We start from the raw sequence: 21,050 nt of genomic DNA on the forward strand, positions 1-21,050 counted from the left end.
ATGGAAGCTGGGCAAGAGCGTGGTTGACAAGGGTGTTAGAGCTAGGTTTTTTACTTGGAGAGTAGTGAATGAATGGAATAAGCCTCCAGAGTCTGTGGTGGGTGCTACGACCATGAATGAGTTCAAGTCAAGGTATGATAGATACTGTGTGAATGTCGAATAGTTGTTCTTGACATGATGTTAGGGCCTCCCTCGATGAGTCTGTCGACTTCTTGGAGTTGCCCGGAACAATAATAATAATAATAATAATAATAATATAAGGCAGGTGATTATATAGTCTTAGATATCAAAGGACAGGATATCATTAGTGCTCGGGAAATTGTGAAGGAATATTTGTTAGCAGCAATGGTAAGCTGTATTCCACAAGTGAAGAAGAGGACAAAATTTGGTGTAAAGGGGATGACAAACAATAATAAACAGAAACTGCATGTGAAAATGAGGCTATGGAAGAGATATAAGGAGACAGGTGAAGAGCAGATGCATGAAGAATATAAGATACAGGCCAGGAGAGTGACCAGTATGGTAAGGAAGGCAAAACTGGAATATGACAAGAGATTGGCCCAAAGAGTCAAAGAAAATCCTATGGAATTTTTTAGCTATGCGGCCAGTAGAAGGAGAAATGATTGTGGAAGAATAACATTGTGGGATAGAAATGGGAATAGAGTGACTGATGCAGAGGACATAGTGGAATTGTTCAATGAACACTTTATTGGTATTTCATCCTGGAGGAGTAAATTTTAATACTAGAGGGATAGAGCAGGTTCGAGGTTTAGAGGTGCAGGAGGAGGGTGTGTTCCACATACTGAGTACTCTGGATGTCAGTAAAGCTGTGGGACTGGATGGTATTTCATCACGAGTTTTGAGAGGATGTGCTAAAGAACTGACAGCTCCTTTGACCTGGCTTTTCAATGGAAGTCTGGCTATGGGAAAGGTGCTTAGGGAATGGAAGAAAGGTAAGATAGTCCCATTGCATAAGGGTGGTAGCAGACTGGAGGCGTCTAATTATAGGCCAGTTTGTGTGTCATAAGTAGTTGTTAAGATCTTGGAGAAATTAGTGAGGGACCATATACAGCATTGGGCAGATGAGGGTAATGTTATCTGTGAGAGTCAACATGGATTTGTTAAGGGGCGCTCTTGTTTTAGTAATATGCTAGCCTTTTATAATAAAGTTACAAGAGAAGTAGATGCGGGAAAGGCATATACTGCCATTTTCTTGGATGTAGCGAAGGCATTCGACAGGGTGCCACATGATAAGCTGATATTTAAGTTGCAGCACATGGGTTTGGATGTCAGGTTGGTCAACTGGATTCAGGATTGGCTGTCTCATAGGTATCAGAGAGTTGTGTATGGTGGAGCAGTTTCAAGGAGGCAGAAGGTTACAAGTGGGGTCCCACACAGTACTGGGACCTATATTGTTTAACCTTTATATCAATGACATTGTCAATGGATTGCAGGGGGATATTAAGTTGTTTGCAGATGATGTGAATATGGGAAGGGTTATTAGTAATAGTGCAGATGTGGTACACCTGCAAGAGGATTTGAATATGCCAGAAAGATGGGAAAATGAATGGGGGTCAGTTTAATGCAGCAAAACGTAAGGTCTTGAGGTTTGGGACACATCGATGGGATGCTGCATACTCTATTGGAGGAAGTAGGGGAGACAAGAGATCTGGTGTTGATGATTGATAGACACTGAAATTCAGGGGACATATTGCAAAGGTGGTGAAGGTAACACAGAGGATTGCTGCAATAATGAAAAGGATGCCGACCTGCAGAGATGAAAGAGTTATCATTCCGTTGTATAAGACCCTGATCAGACCACACTTCGACTATTGTTCTCAGATTTGGTCCCTAGGATTTGAAGGAGATAAATTAAATGTGGGAAGGGTACAGATGTAGATAACAAAGATGGTTTCAGGACTGTACAATGTTAGTTATGAGGATCGAGTGAGGGAACGTGGATTGCAGAGTTTGGTAGATAGAAGAAGGGAGAGGTGATATGAGTTGAGACTTTTAAACTGTTGAGAGGTGGTTACAGGGTTGACAATGAGGAGTTCTTTCGTTTGATTGAACAGCGGGAAGGAGTGATGACAAGAGGCCATCCCTGGAAGTTACGAAAGGAAGCTGTGAGAAAGAGGGTGTAGAGTGGTTTCTTTGCATGGAGGGTGGTTGAACCGTGGAATGCATTTTTTCAGATTTGGTCCCCAGGATTTGAAGGGGATAAATTAACTGTGGAATGGATACAAAGGCAGATAACAAAGATGGTTTCAGGACTGTACAATGTTAGTTATGAGGATCGGCTGAGGGAATGTGGACTGTAGAGTTTGGTGGATAGGAGGAGGAGAGGTGATATGATTGAGACTTTTAAACTGTTGAGAGGTGGTTATAGGGTTGACACTGGGGAGTTCTTTTGCTTGGTAGAACAGCGGAAAGGAGTGATGACAAGGGGGCCATCCCTGGAAGTTATGAAAGGAAACTGTGAGCAAGAGGGTGAGAAGTGGTTTCTTTGCATGGAGGATAGTTGAACAATGGAATGCATGGCCTGATAGAGTGGTGAGAGCGAGAACAGTCAATGAATTTAAGGAGTGGTATGATAGACTTTGTGTTTCCTTTCATAAATGAGGCATTCAAAGGTTTTTTATTTAAAAGTCTTTAGCTTCTACTTTTAAATCTCATCCCATCTCATTTTGTCCTTAACATATTAGGCTGATGTCTATTATGACTAAGTAAATTGGCTGTTTATGTGAAACATAAAAATTATACAATAGGACATTTAACCTGATGTACAGTCTGCAGGTGTTGGTAAGAAACTGAAGTTTCTGGAAGGAAAACTCTTACCTCTTTCATATGAAGCTGGCTAACTCACCTTGCATTCAAAAGTTCTCATAAAGATTCTTCATATCCTTGACAGTACGTCTTTGAACTTGGTCAAAGGCATTATCACTACTGGCATTATCACTACTTCACACCTGAATAACACTTTAATTTTAGTTATTGTACAGTAATAAACCAGGAGAATTTTGATAACCCTAAACAGTAGTTCATCATTAGGAGATATGCTTCATTAGAGAAATTCTAATATTCAAAGATCAAAAGTATATTGCACTACAGTTTTGTTAATTCAATCACCATAGAAAATAATGGCATGAAACTGTATGTCAACAGTTTGCTGGCAGTCATCACTCACATAGCATTTGATTTTAACTGCACAAAATACAATAAAAGCAGATGCATAATCTTCCCATTTATACTATGGGAAAAAAAAAAAAAACAACTGTGTATCTTGGTAACATTTCCTACTATACTATCAAATTGTGCAAACATAATAATGGGAAAATGAGTATGATTAATGGACTCTTTCACATGAGAACTCTAAAATGATTAATTAATCAATCTGGCCCACAAAATTTAGAAGGTAATTTTTACTATATCAAATTTTTGTATAAAAAATGCAATACAACAGATGCACCAATAAATTCTTTCTGTTGCTTCAGCAATAAAGTATTTCTAAAAATTATTTTTTATACCAAAATTCATTCTGAAAATGTTTTTCTGTTATGCTGATTAGAATATAATTTGTGCCGTAAACAAAATTACTAATAAATACATATGAATTGATTTAATGGAGAAATATTTCCTTATTTCTTACATTTACTTCTTTACTTATTTGATTAATAAGATTTTCATTTCTTTCCAAATTTCAAGTCATAATTGTTATGGGAGATTTTAACTACAGCAATATAAATTGGGGAAAGGAAGATGCATGTAGCAATAAGGGAATGGAATTTCTAGAATTCTTGAGGGACAAATGTCTTAGGCAACATGTAACAGAGGGAACAAGAGTTTTGGATTTGGTTATAGCATCAGAAGAGCTGATAATAACTGAGATGACATCTCTCCCACCAGTTGGAGAGAGTGACCATATGGTTTTGACTTGGAAAATGAATAGACATGCAGGAGTATTAAAGAGACGGGTACGTATGTGAAATTATAAAGCAGGTGATTATAATAGTCTTAGACGTCAAACTTGGGGAAGTTTTGTGGAGGGAGGAATTGGAAGGACAGGATATCATTAGTGCTTGGGAAATTGTGAAGGAATATTTGTTAGCAGCAATGGTAAGCTGTATTCCACGAGTGAAGAAAAGGACACAATCTGGAGTAAAGTAGATGACAAACAATATTAAACAGGAGCTACATGCGAAAAAGAGGCTATGGAAGAGATATAAGGAGACAGGTGAAGAGAAGATGCATGAAGAATATAAGACAGGCCAGAAGAGTGACTGGTATGGTAAGGAAGGCAAAATAGGAATATGAGAAAAGATTGGCCCTTAGATCCAAGGAAAATCCTAGGGAATTTTTAGCTATGTGGCCAGTAGGAGGAGAAATGATTGTGGAAGAATGACATTGTGGGATAAAAATGGGAATAGAGTGACTAATGTAGAGGACATAGTGGAATTGTTCAATGAACACTTTATTGGTATTTCATCCTGGAGGAGTAAATTTTAATACTAGAGGGATAGAGCAGGTTCGAGGTTTAGAGGTGCAGGAGGAGGGTGTGTTCCACATACTGAGTACTCTGGAGGTTAGTAAAGCTGTGGGACTGGATGGTATTTCACCACGAGTTTTGAGAGAATGTGCTAAGGAACTGACAGTGCCCTTGACCTGGCTTTTCAATGAAATCTGGCTGCAGGAAAGGTGCCCATGGAATGGAAGGAAGGTAAGATAGTGCCATTGCATAAGGGTGGTAGCAGACTGGAAGTGTCTAATTATAGGCCAGTTTGTGTGTCATCAGTAGTTGTTAAGATATAATAAATAAGTCTGTAATACTGTACATGCACAGGTTCAAAATCACTAAAATAAAACGTATTATTTATACCTGCTACATCTCGAGATGCTTTAGCTTGTGACAACAGTCGATTATCCACAGCAAGAATTTCTTGGGTTAAAAGTTGGGAAAACTCTTTTGTTAAAGATGGTATTGATTTTGATTCTTCTTTATTTTCAGTGTTCTCAGATTCTGCTTGAGTTTTAGCCTGTTGCAACCTTTTTAGCAATTCTGGAAACAAGTTTTTCTCCACAAAGTCTGCTGCGGACTAATGATTAAAAAAAAGTTTTTCAAACACCATTTTATTAATTTCACATAATACTGGATTACAATGTTAATTGTCAGAACGATAATCAGGTACTTTAATTTTATCAGTATACAATGATATCTTTAAATGTTAAATGTCAGATATTTTGAGTATTAGAAATTTTTCTCTCTCTCTCTACAATGTTGTATAGAATTATATTACCAATTTACATATGAGAAATTCTTTACATGCAAAGAATTTACATTTTAAACATGTAAAGAGGCATATAAAAATGCAATTTGGAAGGAAATAGCACTGATAGTTTTGAAAGTGTATGTGTAAGGTGGAGAGGACAAGATATTTACTTGAATGTTGCTATAGGCCAGGGAACACAGAGGGTTATTAGCAAGAAATGTTTAGGCAATTTTTAAATGTTTAGTTTTGTGAGTGAAAGAAAATGATCATTATGGGAGATTTTAACTATAGCTGTAGAGGGAATGGAATTTCTTGAATTCTTGAGGGAACAAGTATCTCAAGCAACGTGTACAGGGTGGCCATAAGTCATGAAGGGGTTTAAACATTTGCCGTATTTGCTGGCGTATAAGACGCACTTTTTTTCTTTGAAAATAGGTCTGAAAAACAGGGTGCATCTTATACGCCGATACTCAGTTTTTTATTACTTTCATTTCTGGAAATTTTCTCTGTTCCGAGTTATGCGATTTCTTTCTTGCTTCCTTGTGGTGTGTGAGAGCATTCCAGTTATGTTAGTTATGTATTCCAATTATGTATTCCAGTTACTGGAATATATTATAGTATTCCAGTTATGAATGGATAGCATTTGTTCTAGGCACTCTGGCAGACTGTTGAAGAAGCCTGCCCTGGTAGTATGGGGTCAGTTTCATTCTCACAGAACAGATGTTAAAAATAAACCCAAGGAATTGAAAACTCAGTTAGCTGTAATTCCAGGAGGTCTAACTAGTCAGCTTCAACCTTTAGATGTCTGTATTAATAAACCATTTAAGGGATTTATGAAGGAGAAGCGAAACACTGCATCCAGAAGACTGCTGGATGCAGTGTTCAGATTTTGAGGTTACGCCATCAGGAAGGAAGAAGCCTAGCATTTCGTAAGTTTGTGAGTGGGTCAAAGCTTCATCGGATGCTGTGAAAACTGAGACAGTGGTTAAATCATTTAAGAAGTGTGACATTAGTAATGCACTAGATGGTACAGAGGACAATTTGTTGTATGAGGACTCAGACTTTGATTTAGAAGAGGTTTCAAGTGTCTCTTATTTAGCTCTGGACATGAATTTCTGGGTTTTGACGAAGAAGATTAAAAGGTGGGTACTTTTTCCTAGTTAGATTAGGTGTTTATTGAAAGTAGACCTACTTATTACTTTATATTTGAAATACTGTAAATTCATTATAATATTGTGATCAAGTTTTTTTCCTAAAAAATGTGTACAAAAAAGAGGGTGCGTCTTATACGCCAGCAAATACGGTAATAATTTATTTTTTATTTATTAATTATTTTTATTCTTTTTTTTTTTTGTTATAGAGAAATACAGAACTTGGAGATTTTTTTTTTTTATTAGATGTGAAAAACCACATTATGTAAATGCCTTCCATTTTTGGCTTCACAATGACAGACCTTTTCTACGGCATGTTCCCTGACAGTGCTAATGTTTCTGGCTGCAGCATCCTAATTTCTGCACGAATGGATTTACCTAAAGGGAAAAAGGAACAAGCTTCAGGCAATCCAAGAGCTGAAGGAGAAGATTCATGCAGAAATTAGGGCACTGCAGCCAGAAACATTAACAGCTATCACTGAACATTACGCATAAAGAGCCTGTCTTTGTGGAGTTGAAGGAAGGCATTTACATGATGTGGTTTTTCATAAGTAATAAAAAAAAAATCTGCAGGTTTTGCATTTCAATTAAAAAAAAAAAAAAAAAAATTATTAAATGTTTAAATCCCCCTTGTGACTTATGGGCTGCCCTATAGCAGAGGGAAAATAAGGATATAGTTTTAGATTTAGTCCTTGGATCAGAAGAATTCATTATAATTGAGATGTCAATGTTGCTCCCCATTGGTGAGATAATGACAATTCAGTCTTGATTTGAAGGTTGAATAGACATTCAGAAGTTTCAAGGAGAAAGGAATTTATATGGAACTAGGGGGAGGGACTACGCCCCCCTAGCGCCTATGCCCCCCCCCCCCGTGTTCTGGACTGGTAGGCCAGTTCTCCTTGAATTCTGATGACTCGAATTTTGAAGACTCGAAAGGGGGATGAATATACAGAACAACGAATGGATTTAAGAAGTGGTATGATAGATTTTGTGTTGTTGAAGAGGGCTGCCAAGGTCGAGTCTTACAAATCCATGGAGGTCCAGAATAATAACAATAACATATTGTTAATTATCCTCTCACTTAATATTCTTCTAATTCCATACTTGGTATTATAGCAACTTTTTAAAAATACAGCACATATATCCTATTTTGTTAACTATTCTCATTATTCCATTTTTACTACAATCAAACTTATCCTTACTCTTTCTTGCTAATATTCATGTGTAGAATTGTGTAACAAGATCATTTTTCTGAATATTAAGGTTATCACATCAACAAATTTATATTTGCTTTTGCATCAAGTGAAATGCAAAGCAAATATCTTGTAGCAGAAACAGGTTATTGCACTAAATCCCTACAAGATTTAGTGCAATAAGCATTGCACTAAATCTTGTAGGGATTTAGTGCAATGCTTATTCTAGCAGAAGGACAGTTGCCCCATGCACATGTGCTATAAGCTGCTGTTGTCTACTGGGGCACTTTTGGAAATGTTTACATAGTAGATGCATTGACAGAGCCCAGAAATTGCTGACTGTGGGATGAGCACAGCATCGTTTATGACAATCTACTGCAGAAGCTCTTACAGAACTGTAAGAGCTGTGCAGGACATTGCTACTAGGCACAAAACATAGATATGACAGCAGAAATGGAAAAAAAAAATCATCCATGACATGGAAACATATCTCCATGCAAAAAAAATCCAGAGCAATACCATTATGAAAGAAGATCATGCTGACAATTGTGAGAATGTGCTATTTATTTACCTTAACTGGAGTATTGGTGTAAATGCTGAACCCTATTTGATGCAAGCATCCTAGATTGCTGTATCATGCTGCATGATAACTTCATGCCCCATGCTTCCAGCCATGTGTATAAATGGTTGCAGTACTAAAACTAAGAGTTCCTGGACTGAGATCTGGAGTCTGCTGCTAAACACTCTTGATCATCCACCTAATTATTTTCATATCTTTGGAAATTAAAGGAGCACTTGGCTGCAAACAATTTGCGACTGACATTTATATGCAGCATGCTGGATTTTTTTTTTTTACAGGTTACACATTAAATGCTGATTTCTTGTATGCCAGAGAAAGTGCCTTGGTAACCATAGTGAGATAGATGCACCTATGTCAGAACAAGATCTTTTACATAAGACTACTTGTTACTTTTTTTTAAACCACGACTGTACATCAAAAAAAAAATGGGGGGGGGGGGGGCAATAATCAAGTAAGCAGAATTTGGAATGGAACTTACTCAGAGTTAACAATGAATATCTCCTATTAGAGAAATATTGCTTATGAACATGCAAGTTTTTTAATTAAATCCTCCACATTAAAGATACAAGATACTTGGACTGACTGGTATGATAAACTGAAAAGACTTTCTATCTCAACCACAGGAAATCAGTAACTTTCATAGAAAGAGCAAGCATGGACCCCCCCCCCCCTCTCATAGAACACACAAACATTTAACATAGAAAAGTCTGAAAATTTATAATTCCAATGTCCACTATTGAAGATTAATCAGTTATCTAAACATTGAATCCCTATTTAATTGGAAAAGTTCAAAAGTCAATCTCTCTAATGGCCATTATTTGCATGAATGTGCTATATCTCTCAAGTTTGGCTGTTTTGCAGGATAAAAAAATTGCTTCAGTTAATTCAGTTTAAGCTGAAAAGACCTAGAGAACATTTTTCTTATCCTAGATGGAATTTGAACATGGGTGTTTTTCCAAACATTAAAATGAGAAACTATAACTTCAGTTATGTTTTTAAAATAAAATAAAAAAATCAAGGGCATATCAACATGTACTTGAGGATAAAGGATTTCATATCATTATCAGAGGAATTAGTAATGAATCGTATTAGTCATTTGATATTTAAAGAAAAATTAAGGTCAAGGAGAAAAGTGAAAATCAAGAAGCATCACCAGTGAAATTTCAAGAAGCTACATTTGAAGATATAAGAGAATTAAGACGTATTTACTGAGAGATATTCTTTAATAGAATTCACATTAAAGAGAATAGGTCTGATAAACCAGCTATTAAGAGTGACAACTAACTTAAGTTGTTGTTTTTTTAATGTCAATCCCACCCACAAAAGGTTGTAGACTTATCAGTCTAGAATAGAGGACTACAATGGAATAACTACAGCACAAAGAGAAATAATTAAACAGTAGGTTATACAGGGCATGAGCATGTAGCTTGGTTCCGTTTACACTTGTATTCTTCCGATGATGACCTCGATACAGGGGTCGAAACGTTAAGTTTTATTTTATTAGTAATTAATAAAATAATCTGTTCAACACGTGTGTTTTTGGGTCCCTAAATTTACAAATATGAGTAGGTTTAATCATTTCAGTATTTCATTTCTGTCATAGAGACATCTTCAGAAATACAATGTTAAAATTGTAATAATACACACAAGAAACAATAAGTAGAAGAAATACAATTAAACTATATGAAGACTAAAGTGTTATGAGCGAGCACCCTCTATGGGTGCAATTGGCTAACCTTTTTTTTAGATGCTCTAATTACATGGAAGTAAATTAATAATGTAAACTGCAAAACTTTCTTTTGCAGTTTACAGAAAACCCACCCACACAGATGCATTAACTTTCCCACCATCCCCCCCTCAACAATATGGGGTCATCAAAACCCCTGCCAACAAAGCCTCCAAACTCTGTTCCACCCAAGCTTCCCTTAGAGCAAAACTTGCCTTTATTCACCAAATCTTCCTATTCGATGGTTACAATGTCAAAAAGATCTACAAATTATCTGCTCCTTTCACCTCCTCCTCACATCCCTTTCAACATAAAGACTGTAGTTTGCCATTACTATCCCCTATATATATGAGGCATTTCAGAAAAAAAACAGCCATAACTTTAAAGAAGCTGGCTTCCCTTCTCAGTTCTCCTAAGGATCCACTTTCTCCCCTCTCTGTTTCAGGTGTTTACGAAGTTCCTTGTTCTTGCAACTTATCATATTATGGTCAGACTGGGAGATCTACTAACATCCACCTAGATCAGTGGTCGATATCGACCCCTGGGGGGTCGATATAACATTGTTAGGGGTCGATTGGAGGTCGACAGAAAAATGTAAGACATCATTGTACGGGTAATATTTAATTCGGTTAACTTGGATTACCTCCATCCTGAACGACAACGCAATTAAGAGTGAATCGTGGGAGCAGTGACATGAATAGGACCTGTAAGATGGAGCAAGGTCATGAAAATAGTTACGGAGGCCAATCATATAGGCCAAAATGACGTATTTACCAATAAACGGATGTCGGTAGTTCCCACCCAGCGGTGCGGCGGGGGCAAGATTGCAACACGTGCATGGTTGCTTATTTACTTATACTTACACGTATTCGATCCCAGTCTCATTTTTGCATATCGACATACAAGTGAGCGTTAATGTTCTAAAATTCATCAACATACATGTTATAATTCAATCGTTATTCATTCACGAGCAGGGCTGGTAGTTTTGTACATCCTATATATACCTATAGGAAGATTGTATTATTGTTATTTTGTTATCTAAATTAAATTTTATATTTTATATATTATTTATCCCTCCTATCAAATATGTAATGTTAAGAAGGATGTCAAAAACAAAAACGTATCCCTTTGACGTTAAGCCAATATAATAATATATACTATATTATACATACAAGAAACACCGTAACTATAATATAAACAATCTAAAAACTCACATAAGCGTCTTTTTTGCATGTCATATTATAATTACGTAATAGTAAAATAGAGGGGATCGATAAAAAGTCAAAGAACTCTTGAAGGGGTAGATGGTTAAAGAAGTTTGGCAACCCCTGACCTAGATGAACACAAAAAATACATCCATCGCCATGACTATGGTCAATCAGATCTAGCAGCCCATGCTTTGAATACACTGTGCAGAATCAGATGGATAAAAAGTATCCTGCTCCATCACAGTGAATACAAACTTGAAAGACTCTTTTTTAGAATCAGTAGTAGATTTAAAAAACCAACTTTATCTTAATAAATATGATTGTATTAAACTTTAATTCTTAGGCCTTCCACTCAGCATCTAAGGTTAGTCAACAGCACCCATAGAGGATGCCCCTCATAAGACTTTAGTTTTCATATAGTCTAATTTTATTTCTCCCACTTATTGTTTCTCGTGTGTGTGTGTGTGTGTGTGTGTGTGTGTGTGTGTGTGTTATTATAATTTTAACATTATATTTCTGAAGTTGTCTGTGAGAAAGAAGAAATATTCAAATGATTAAACCAATTGTTTAATTATTTCTCTTTGTGCTGTCGTTATTCCATTAAATTGTATTATCAACCGTGGAACTTTTTCAAGTCTAATAAGTAGAGTGATGAGATCACATGGTGATGAATTTCATCTGTCACTTAAAAACATTCATGAACATCAATGCCTACAGGAGAATTCAAACACACATCCTGTTGGGTGGAGAATAGAATTAAATGAAAGAAAATTGAATAGAGATAACAGAACAGAATTGAATTAATGACAAAAGTCTTTAATTCAGGCTTTACAATCTTAATTAACTCTATAGAAAAATCTGAATCAACAGTAGCTAAGAATGTTAAAATTAATCCAAAAAACAAAATTTTAAATATATATATAAAAAAGGAGCAAAGATGAGAGAAACAAATTAGGCATAACTATCTTAATATACAGCAGATGTATGTCAAGATTAATTAACCCACTTTTAATCATCCTCAATGAACACCACAAAGATTGCAAGTTTGAACTGCTATTATGAATTGCACTAATTCATAAAATTGGTTCGCTGTATAAAGATGGAGAATTAAATATCAGTTAATTTTATTAGGATTATAGACATAGTGAATCCACCCACTGTTAGGTCTGAGATGAACTATATTGCCCAGTGTACCAGTGCCCAAATTACATATTGGAGGCCTGAACAGGCTTGAAAAATGCATAAAAATGGAAAAAATATTCTTAGTCCACCCACAGTACAAATGTACCGTAGATTCGCAATAACCTTTCATGATTGTGAGTCACAGAAAAAAAAAAAAAATCCATGATAATCTCTTAATGAAACCATGCTAGCAGGCCATTGTCTGAGTAATTAATGCATTTCCTCTCCAACTATAGGCAGCAATGCTAATGAACATCTTTAGGTTGAAGATGAATTTCATTTCCCAGTATAAAACCACCACCCCACTTATGGGAGACCTGAAGTGATTTGAAAACAAGTTCCATGTTTGGTCTCCAGAACAGGGTTTTCCATAAATATGTAAAATAATGGTATTAACGTACTATGGGTTTGCAATCTTTTGTGAATGCGAGGTATATAATAATCATAATGATAATAAAATTAACCAGAATGAATGTAAGTATATGCAGTTTAGTAATTGACATGCTTTAGAAAGATTTATTAAATATAAGGATTTGGCTAAGTTTAATTAAAGAAACCATGCTGGTGAAAAGGAGTTATGATATCCTTATGTAGCTTCTGGTCAAGCCAATATTGGGTTACAATTCACACTTGGCTCACCCAAATTTTTATGTATATCAAGAGAAGCAAAGAATTTAGAAAAGATTTGCTGTAGATGTGTGTGTGTGTTGATTATTTTGTGAATCAGTTCTATAATTTGCTGAATTTAACTAATATGAAATAGAGAGGAGGAGTATTGAAGTTTATATGTTAATTCAGAAATATATCTCATCTCATCTTCCTTTTACCCTGCGGTGTCGAGGGTTTATTAATCATCAGACCACAAACCGTTCACAGGATAAGGTGGTCAGCCCCCCCACACCCGGGTGTATCTTAAGTCCTGTAGTGTTGAGTTCTCAAGACCAGTTTGCTTACTTTGCAGGATGAAAAACCCTGGGATAAACTGGGGAAAACCTTACTGTCCATGCCCAAGACCGGCTAACTTGGCTATGGCTGAGGAAGATCCTTCAGCTCCTCATGCCACTGATGGAAATCGAACCTAGGACGCTCCTTCCCCAGGCATATGGTTGCGAAGCACACAGCCACTAAGCTAACTGCATGGATTCAGAAATATATAGGACAGATAACTGGTGTTTATTGCATCAAGCTAAACTGGCTTTACTATTAGAAATGAACATATATAGAATGGCCTTCAATAACCACATGAAGATATATGATGCTTTAATAAAATTTGGTTGCTATAGGGAAGGATAGGCGAATTAAAAACTGATGCGTAAATGATTATTTAATTTAGCAATGGTGAACATTTTGGTAACGTTAGGTTAAATTATATATATATATATATATATATATATATATATATATATATTTTGACAATTCATTTTAACTCGGTTGGAATATTATAAAATAAGTTTAATGACTATTACCGAGAGAAAAGATGGCAAGATATATTTAACAATATACTACTAGTTTACTAGTTTCGTTACAAGAACATCATCAGGTATCATACTCAAAGAAGTATATAAAAAACTACAGAGACTTAACATTGTACTAACAGAACAAGTGAAAAACAGTAGCATGTTTGAAAAAATGCAAGTATGAGTTCCATACAAACGAATACTACGCGCTGTCGCGAGTGCGCCAGTACTGAACAGAAGCAACGTGTGCGTCCGAGAGATTGTAACTTAGGCTGTTATTGATATGAGAGGAATCTAGAGAAATTTCTCTTGATTCAACAATCTTTCTTTCCAGTTCATCGTAGCACACATGGATATTAGCAGTTTGAGTCCAGTTTACAATGTGCTGGCGGCCTTCGTCTGAGTTAGCAGAAAAGAGAACGTGGCTAGAGAGAGCGCTAGCTCTAGTCCTGTTATAGGAGATATCTCTACGGTGTTCATCCAAACGTAGAAGGATGGATTTAGCAGTCTGTCCATAATATGGCTTTCCGCAATCACATAAAATCTTGTAGACTCCTGGAAACTGAGTAGGAAGATGTTTCTGTTTATATTGGCAAAGTAATGAACGAAGTTTTGGAAGCGTAGTGTAGCACGTTTTGAAGTTAAATTTCTTGAGAATGTTAGCCAGTTTTGGTGAAAGAGAGCTGATGTAAGGTAAGGAGATGAAGGCTCTTGGGAGAGGGGGATCTTCAGCAGTAGTTGAGTGCCTGGGGGAAAGAAATTTGTCAATCTTCTTTGGAGAGAAGCCATTGTTGATAAACGTTTTTTTAAGAAAACTGAGTTCATTTATAATTTCTGTTTCTTCTGTAAGTAATGATTTGGCTCGGTGGGCTAAAGTGGAAATAATACCACATTTTTGTGGGGGATAATGATGGGAGGAAGCATGAAGGTATCTGTCAGTATGAGTAGGCTTTCTAAAAATTGAGATTTTAATGTTCTCAGCACATCTGGTAAGTTTGAGGTCTAAAAAGGGAAGACAGTCATCCGATTCCAGTTCGAGGGTGAAAGAGATTTTTTCGTGGCATTTGTTTAGGTGGTCTAAAAATAAATAGAGGTTATTGACGCCGTCTTCCCAGATGAGGAAAATATCATCAATATATCTGAACCAGACTTTTGGTTTAAAGTGAAAGGAGTTAATAGCTTTTCCTTCAAATTCGTTGAGAAATATATCCGCAAGAATCGGAGAGAGTGGGCTGCCCATAGCCAGACCTGAGTTTTGTAAGTAGATCTTGTTGTCATATTTGAAGTATCCTGACTTTATGCAATGGGAGAGAAGAGCAAAGAGTTTTTTTGATAATTTATTCTTGAGAAGATCGAGGACTTCTTGAGCAGGAACATTTGTAAAGAGAGAAACAATATCAAAACTGGCCATTAAATCTGTTTTTTTAAGTTTGATGTCCTTGATTTTAGAAACAAAATAATATATATATATATATATATATATATATATATATTAGGGTTACCAAGTAATTTTATGAGCTTGGTTATTTAACTCCTAATCCCAAGTATGCAAACAATTAAGTTCGCACCTGAAACATAGTTCAAGTCTAAAGATAGTACAACACCAGGGCAACTCATTGTAAAGGTGGGTAAAGCTCTGATCACTATTCTTAGTATTTTCCATAATGTAAAGCACATCTCACTAAAAGATGTATACTGCAATACATTATGGGTGGGTCACTACCCAGACCTGTTTCAACCTTTTTTGAGGTCTCCTCAGTGAGTAGCTAGACCCTAAATACCAAGGTTTTAGTAATACAGAGCCTTATCAACTTTACCTATACAAGTTGCAACAAGGTGTTTTTCTTTTTAATAATAATCTCTGGAGGAGATATAGATGAAATTAATTTTTTAACTTGGGGATATTGGATATTAGGGTTACCAAGTAATTTTATAAGCTTGGTTATTTAACTCCTAATCCCAAGTATGCAAACAATTAAGTTTGCGCCTGAAACATAGTTCAAGTCTAAAGATGGTACTTGTATAGGTAAAGTTGATAAGGCTCTGTATTACTAAAAACCTTGGTATTTAGGGTCTAGCTACTCCACTGAGGAGACCTCAAAAAAAGTTGAAACCAGTCTGGGTAGTGACCCCACCCATAATGTATTGCAGTATACATCTTTTAGTGAGATATGCTTTACATTATGGAAAATACTAAGAATAGTGATCAGAACTTTACAATGAGTTGCCCTGGTGTTATACCATCTTTAGACTTGAACTATGTTTCAGGCGTAAACTTAATTTTTTGCATACTTGGGATTAGGAGTTAAATAACCAAGCTTATAAAATTACTTGGTAACCCTAATATACAATATCCCCAAGTTAAAAAATTAATTTCATATATATATATATATATAAGATATTAGAAAATGGAAGAGACGGAAAAGATACATTACGAGTGTGAAAATACACAAGTAAATCTACATATGTGGTGGAATTTTGCATTATGTACTGCTGTTTGTCAAAAGTAATGATTATTCATTATGTGGGTCACATGCATTCAGTTCACTTTACAAAACTGAGTTAGTCAAGTCAGTTCTGGAAAGATCTTCTAAAACTTATTTTAGAAGTGTTATTTTGTGTCGTTGTAGTAATATATAATATTTACTTAATATGGTTTAAGTCCTTTACTTAACTATCTCTTGAATAATTTGTCCTATCTCAGCAGCGCCTATAATGTGTGTGTCTTTGTCTTACTATTATATACTTCAGCCCCTTAGATTATCACATGTGCGAGTCTAATCTACAAAGTTGTCTCAAGGTTAAGCCAACTCCTTGGTAACAGAGCTTCAGAAGTTAACTTCTCTTAAGGTTCTGGGAAAATTTATTTGTTCTGCTGCACCACACAGAACTCTTAGATTGGAAAAACTTCTCAGTCAAGAAGTGAACCTTCAGATATGCACGTGGTTAATCTAATCTATTTCTATACCATTCATATTTATGAATTTAGGGACACAAAACACACGTGTTGAAAAGATTATTTTACTGATTAATAATAAAATAATAACTTGACGTTTCGACCCCTGTATTGAGGTCATCATCAGAAGGATACATGTGTATAAGAACCAAGCTACATGCTGTTACACTCTATACAGGTAAATTACATCTACGTTGTTAACTAATCTTTTTTCTTAGCCTGCCCTCTAGTGATTAAAAAAAAAAAAAAAAAACCTACAATAAACTCTGCTAAAGTCCTCACGTACTAGGATTCTTCTGGAATTATACAGTTCATATTGTTATATTATGATTATCTTCTGGATTTGTACAGTAAGGTTGCTATTGAATATTCAGGGAAAAAAAAAACTTCACCAAGTCTTCTTGTATTGAGATTTTTCTTTCTGGTTGCTATGAAGGTTGCAGATGGGTCCTCCACATTCTTGGAATGGTTAGACCATTTCACATGCTTCTTGAATTTCCACTTGAACCAGGTTTTGGTGCGGTGTAGGGACTTGGTACCTTTCCATTCAATTCTGTGGTATGTTTGGAGTGCATGGTCAGAAAGGCCAGTTTTTCCAAAATGGAGGTATTTTATGTGTCGTTTGTGTTCATCCTTCCTGATTCTGATGGTTCGCCCTGTTTCCCCTGTGTATGGTATGTTACATGTGCATTGTATTTTGTAAACCCCTGGGTAGGCTAGGTGTGGCAGAGGATCCTTGGAAGAACTGAGTACGTGTCTTAATTTTGTCGGAGGTTTAAAAGTGGTTTTCATGTTGTATTTGTGTAGTGTTCTGTCTATTTTCTCGGAAATGCCTCTAACATATGGTATAGCAATAGCATTCTTGAAATCTTTTTTGTTATTAGTAGTTACTTTGTAGAGGATCTTGTGAATGGTTTTTATACTGTATCCATTTTTTATAAAGGTATGTTTGATGGTCTCATATTCATGGTTAAGAGCTTGTTCATTTGAACAAATAGTTTGAGCTCTGTGTGGGTGGTGATAAGAAGTTTTGTGTATGTACTGGCCTGTGTGGTGGGTTTGCAGATAACTAATCTTTTTTCTTAGCCTGCCCTCTAGTGATTAGAAAAGAAAAAGAAACTACAATAAACTCTGCTAAAGTCCTCACGTACTAGGATTCTTCTGGAATTATACAGTTCATATTGTTATATTAGGATTATCTCCTGGATTTGTACAGTAAGGTTGCTATTGAATGTTCAGGGGAAAAAATCACTACTTTTTAATCACTAGAGGGCAGGCTATGAAAAAAAGATTAGATGTAATTTACCTGTATAGAGTGCAACAGCATGTAGCTTGGTTCTTATACACATGTATCCTTCTGATGATGACCTCAATACAGGGGTCGAAATGTAAAGTTATTATTTTATTATTAATCAGTAAAATAATCTTTTCAACACGTGTTTTGTGTCCCTAAATTCATAAATATGAATGCTGATCACCGTGTAACCTTAAAAGAAAGAGTCATCATAATCCATGGAGATGTGACCCACAAGCAGTGCAGCCTCTACGGTAAGCTAAAGATACGTAGTTCCATGTTAATTAATCGACTATCCTTTTTGAAACGATGTAGAGACAGCAACTTAATACCCAACTGCATTAAATTAAAGAAGAATTTACATCATCTAAAGCGCTTCGTATCTAGCCAGGCTAGAAAAAGCGTTGTTAAGAGAACAGATCCACAAGGCACAAAAGAACTTAGCATTTACCCAAGCCGAAGTGTTACAACTAAAATTTGAGCTATCCAGTTACGTTAATCCAGAAATTTGGGATATTCTGGACAAGATCACAGACGACTCGGCCAAGCATCTATTACTCAAAAACAAAGAATAATTAATAACAAAGTTTCAAGCATTAAAACTACAGGAAAGCACAAGACAATTACGACGCCATAATGAAAGGAGCAGCCAATCACCCACAATCGCAGTTAGGAGCAACCAACCACCATCGGACCACTGCCTGGTTATCAACCAATCGGATTACAACCTCACCCAAGGTGAACTCTCGCTACTAGAGAAAGGTTTAAATTACGCCATTGCTCCAAGGTCAATAACACCAATAAAAATACCACGCATGTACAGAGCAGATAAGCAGCTGCCTCTGGTCTTGGTGGAGATCAGTAAAGACCAACGAGAGATTTATGACCTTAAGACTGTCTGTAACTTGGTTATCAAGACTGAACCCTCTCAGAAGGAAGATATCAGCCAGACAATGCCATCGCTGTCAAAAGTAGGGTCATGCACAGAAACTTTGTAGGGCGAAATACAAATGTGTAAAGTGCGGAAATAATCATCCCTCGCACACGTGCCAAGCCAAGAACCACTCCTGCTAAGTGTGCCAACTGTGGCGGCCCACATCCAGCTAACTACAAGGGCTGTTCACTCCACCCATCTAACCTGACAAGGACTAGGGAGGCAGTAGCCCCATTCACTCAGAAGCGAGTCACACAACTTGAATCAGAAATTAAAGTGCGGGCTATTACACCTGATAAATCATATGCCTCTGTAGTTTCCTCATGCAACAAATCGGCAGAAACCATACCAAGCAACCAAAACTCTGCTGCAATGCTTGCAGCCATTTTGGGAGAAATGCTATCAGCTTTTAGCAAATCAAATCCAAACCAGGCTGACACAAACAGATTTCTCAAAAATACCCAAGTCATATTCTCGTTGATTAATGGATAATTCGGCCATCACAATAAATTCTATACAGGTTGCATTCTGGAATGCTAATGGACTCAGCAACAACATTCTAGAACTCTAAGAATTTGCTGCCCACTACAAAATTGATATCCTGTTAGTTAATGAGACCCATCTGCGGCCCTATGATAATCCCAAGCTAAGAAATTACTCTTTAATTAGAAATGATAGGCCTAATGCCAGAGGTGGAGGTACTGCAATCTTTATCAAGAAAAACATCCATTACAATGAGATAAAAAAGATTCCTACAACTAATCTGGAAAAAACTGGCATAGAAATTTACACCATTAATGCAGGCAACTTAAAAATATATTCTGTTTATAACCCTCCAGGCAGAACTCTGCTATCCTCTGATCTTTCTCAGATGCTTGACACTACGGAAGCAACAATAGTAGCAGGTGATCTAAACTCAAAACATCCCTTATGGAATAGCAGGTGTGCATATTACAATGGAAAAATCCTTCACAATTTTGCTAAGCTGAGAAATATTATCATCGCAGGCCCGATTGAACCAACACACTATGGAACACACAGCAGGCCCGATGTATTAGATATAGCCATATTCAAAAAAAAACACATCTCACCAATTCCAGCTGCAAGTAGTTAACGACCTCCGTTCGGACCACAACCCAGTACTTCTAAAACTGGGAGAGGATCCGGAACTTATTCCCAGTCAGTCATTTACTAATTTCACAAAATTCAAGGTTACAATCAACACTATCATGGATTCAGTGCCAAATATCTCCTCCTGTGAAGAAATTGATGCAGCAGTCAACAACCTGGAAAGCAAAATTCAAACTAGCTTAACTGCAGCCTCTTCTATTTCGACTCCAGCTCAAATAAACCTACTTCCAGAAGAAATCCTTGCTCTAATCAGAAACAAAAATAAAATCAGACGTCACTTTCATAACACGCTATCTTCTCAAGACCGCCAAGAGCTGAACAGAGCATCAAACTTACTTCGCTATGCACTAAAAGAGCACAGAAATCAATAATGGGAAAGAAAACTTTGTTCCCTGAAAACTGAAGATAACTCCTTGTGGAAATTGGCAAAAGCTCTCTGCACGGACCATTCCAACATCCAGTCCATTCACAGAGAAAGAGGTATAGTTTATTGGGATGATAAAAAGGCAGAAGCCCTCGCTGAAGCTCTTCAACTTCAGTGCAGTCCTAATTATGTGCATGCAGATTTGGTCTTCATAGAGAAAATTCACCATCGAGTCCGTACTGTGCTCCGGCAGCCGTGAAAATATCTGTCCCACGTCGCCTAAAGAGGTCTACTCAATCATTAGGAAGCTTAACAACAAAAAAGCCCCTGGCCCAGATGAAATTAACAACAAAACAATCAAGGCCCTTCCGCACAAAGCTGTCATGCATTTGGCAGCAATCATAAATGCAATATTCAGACTAAACTATTTTCCAACCCGATGGAAACAAGCAGATATAATCCTCATTCATAAGCCAGGAAAAGCACCTCAGTTACCGCAAAGTTACAGGCCCATCAGTCTCCTTTCATGCTTGGGAAAAATTGCAGAAAAAATCATCCTCAATCGACTTCAAGTTGTGGTGAACAACAACAACACAATACCAAAAGA

The 21,050-nt window shown here is 36.5% G+C and overlaps 1 protein-coding gene across 1 annotated transcript in view; it reads right to left on the bottom strand.

Annotated features, from left to right (window-relative positions):
• LOC150094963 (protein phosphatase 1L) overlaps window positions 1-21,050 on the bottom strand; it is a 150,183-nt gene that overhangs the window by 29,742 nt on the left and 99,391 nt on the right. Inside the window, exon 2 of the mRNA XM_090411582.1 lies at window positions 4,877-5,093. Coding sequence (XP_090267708.1) covers window positions 4,877-5,093 — 217 coding nt within the window. The remainder of the gene's footprint in view (window positions 1-4,876; window positions 5,094-21,050) is intronic.

Source organism: Typopeltis vanoorti, chromosome 21, assembly GCF_054136105.1.
Source record: "Typopeltis vanoorti isolate ZY-2024b chromosome 21, IOZ_Tvanoo_1.0, whole genome shotgun sequence".
Lineage (NCBI taxonomy): Eukaryota > Metazoa > Arthropoda > Arachnida > Uropygi > Thelyphonidae > Typopeltis > Typopeltis vanoorti.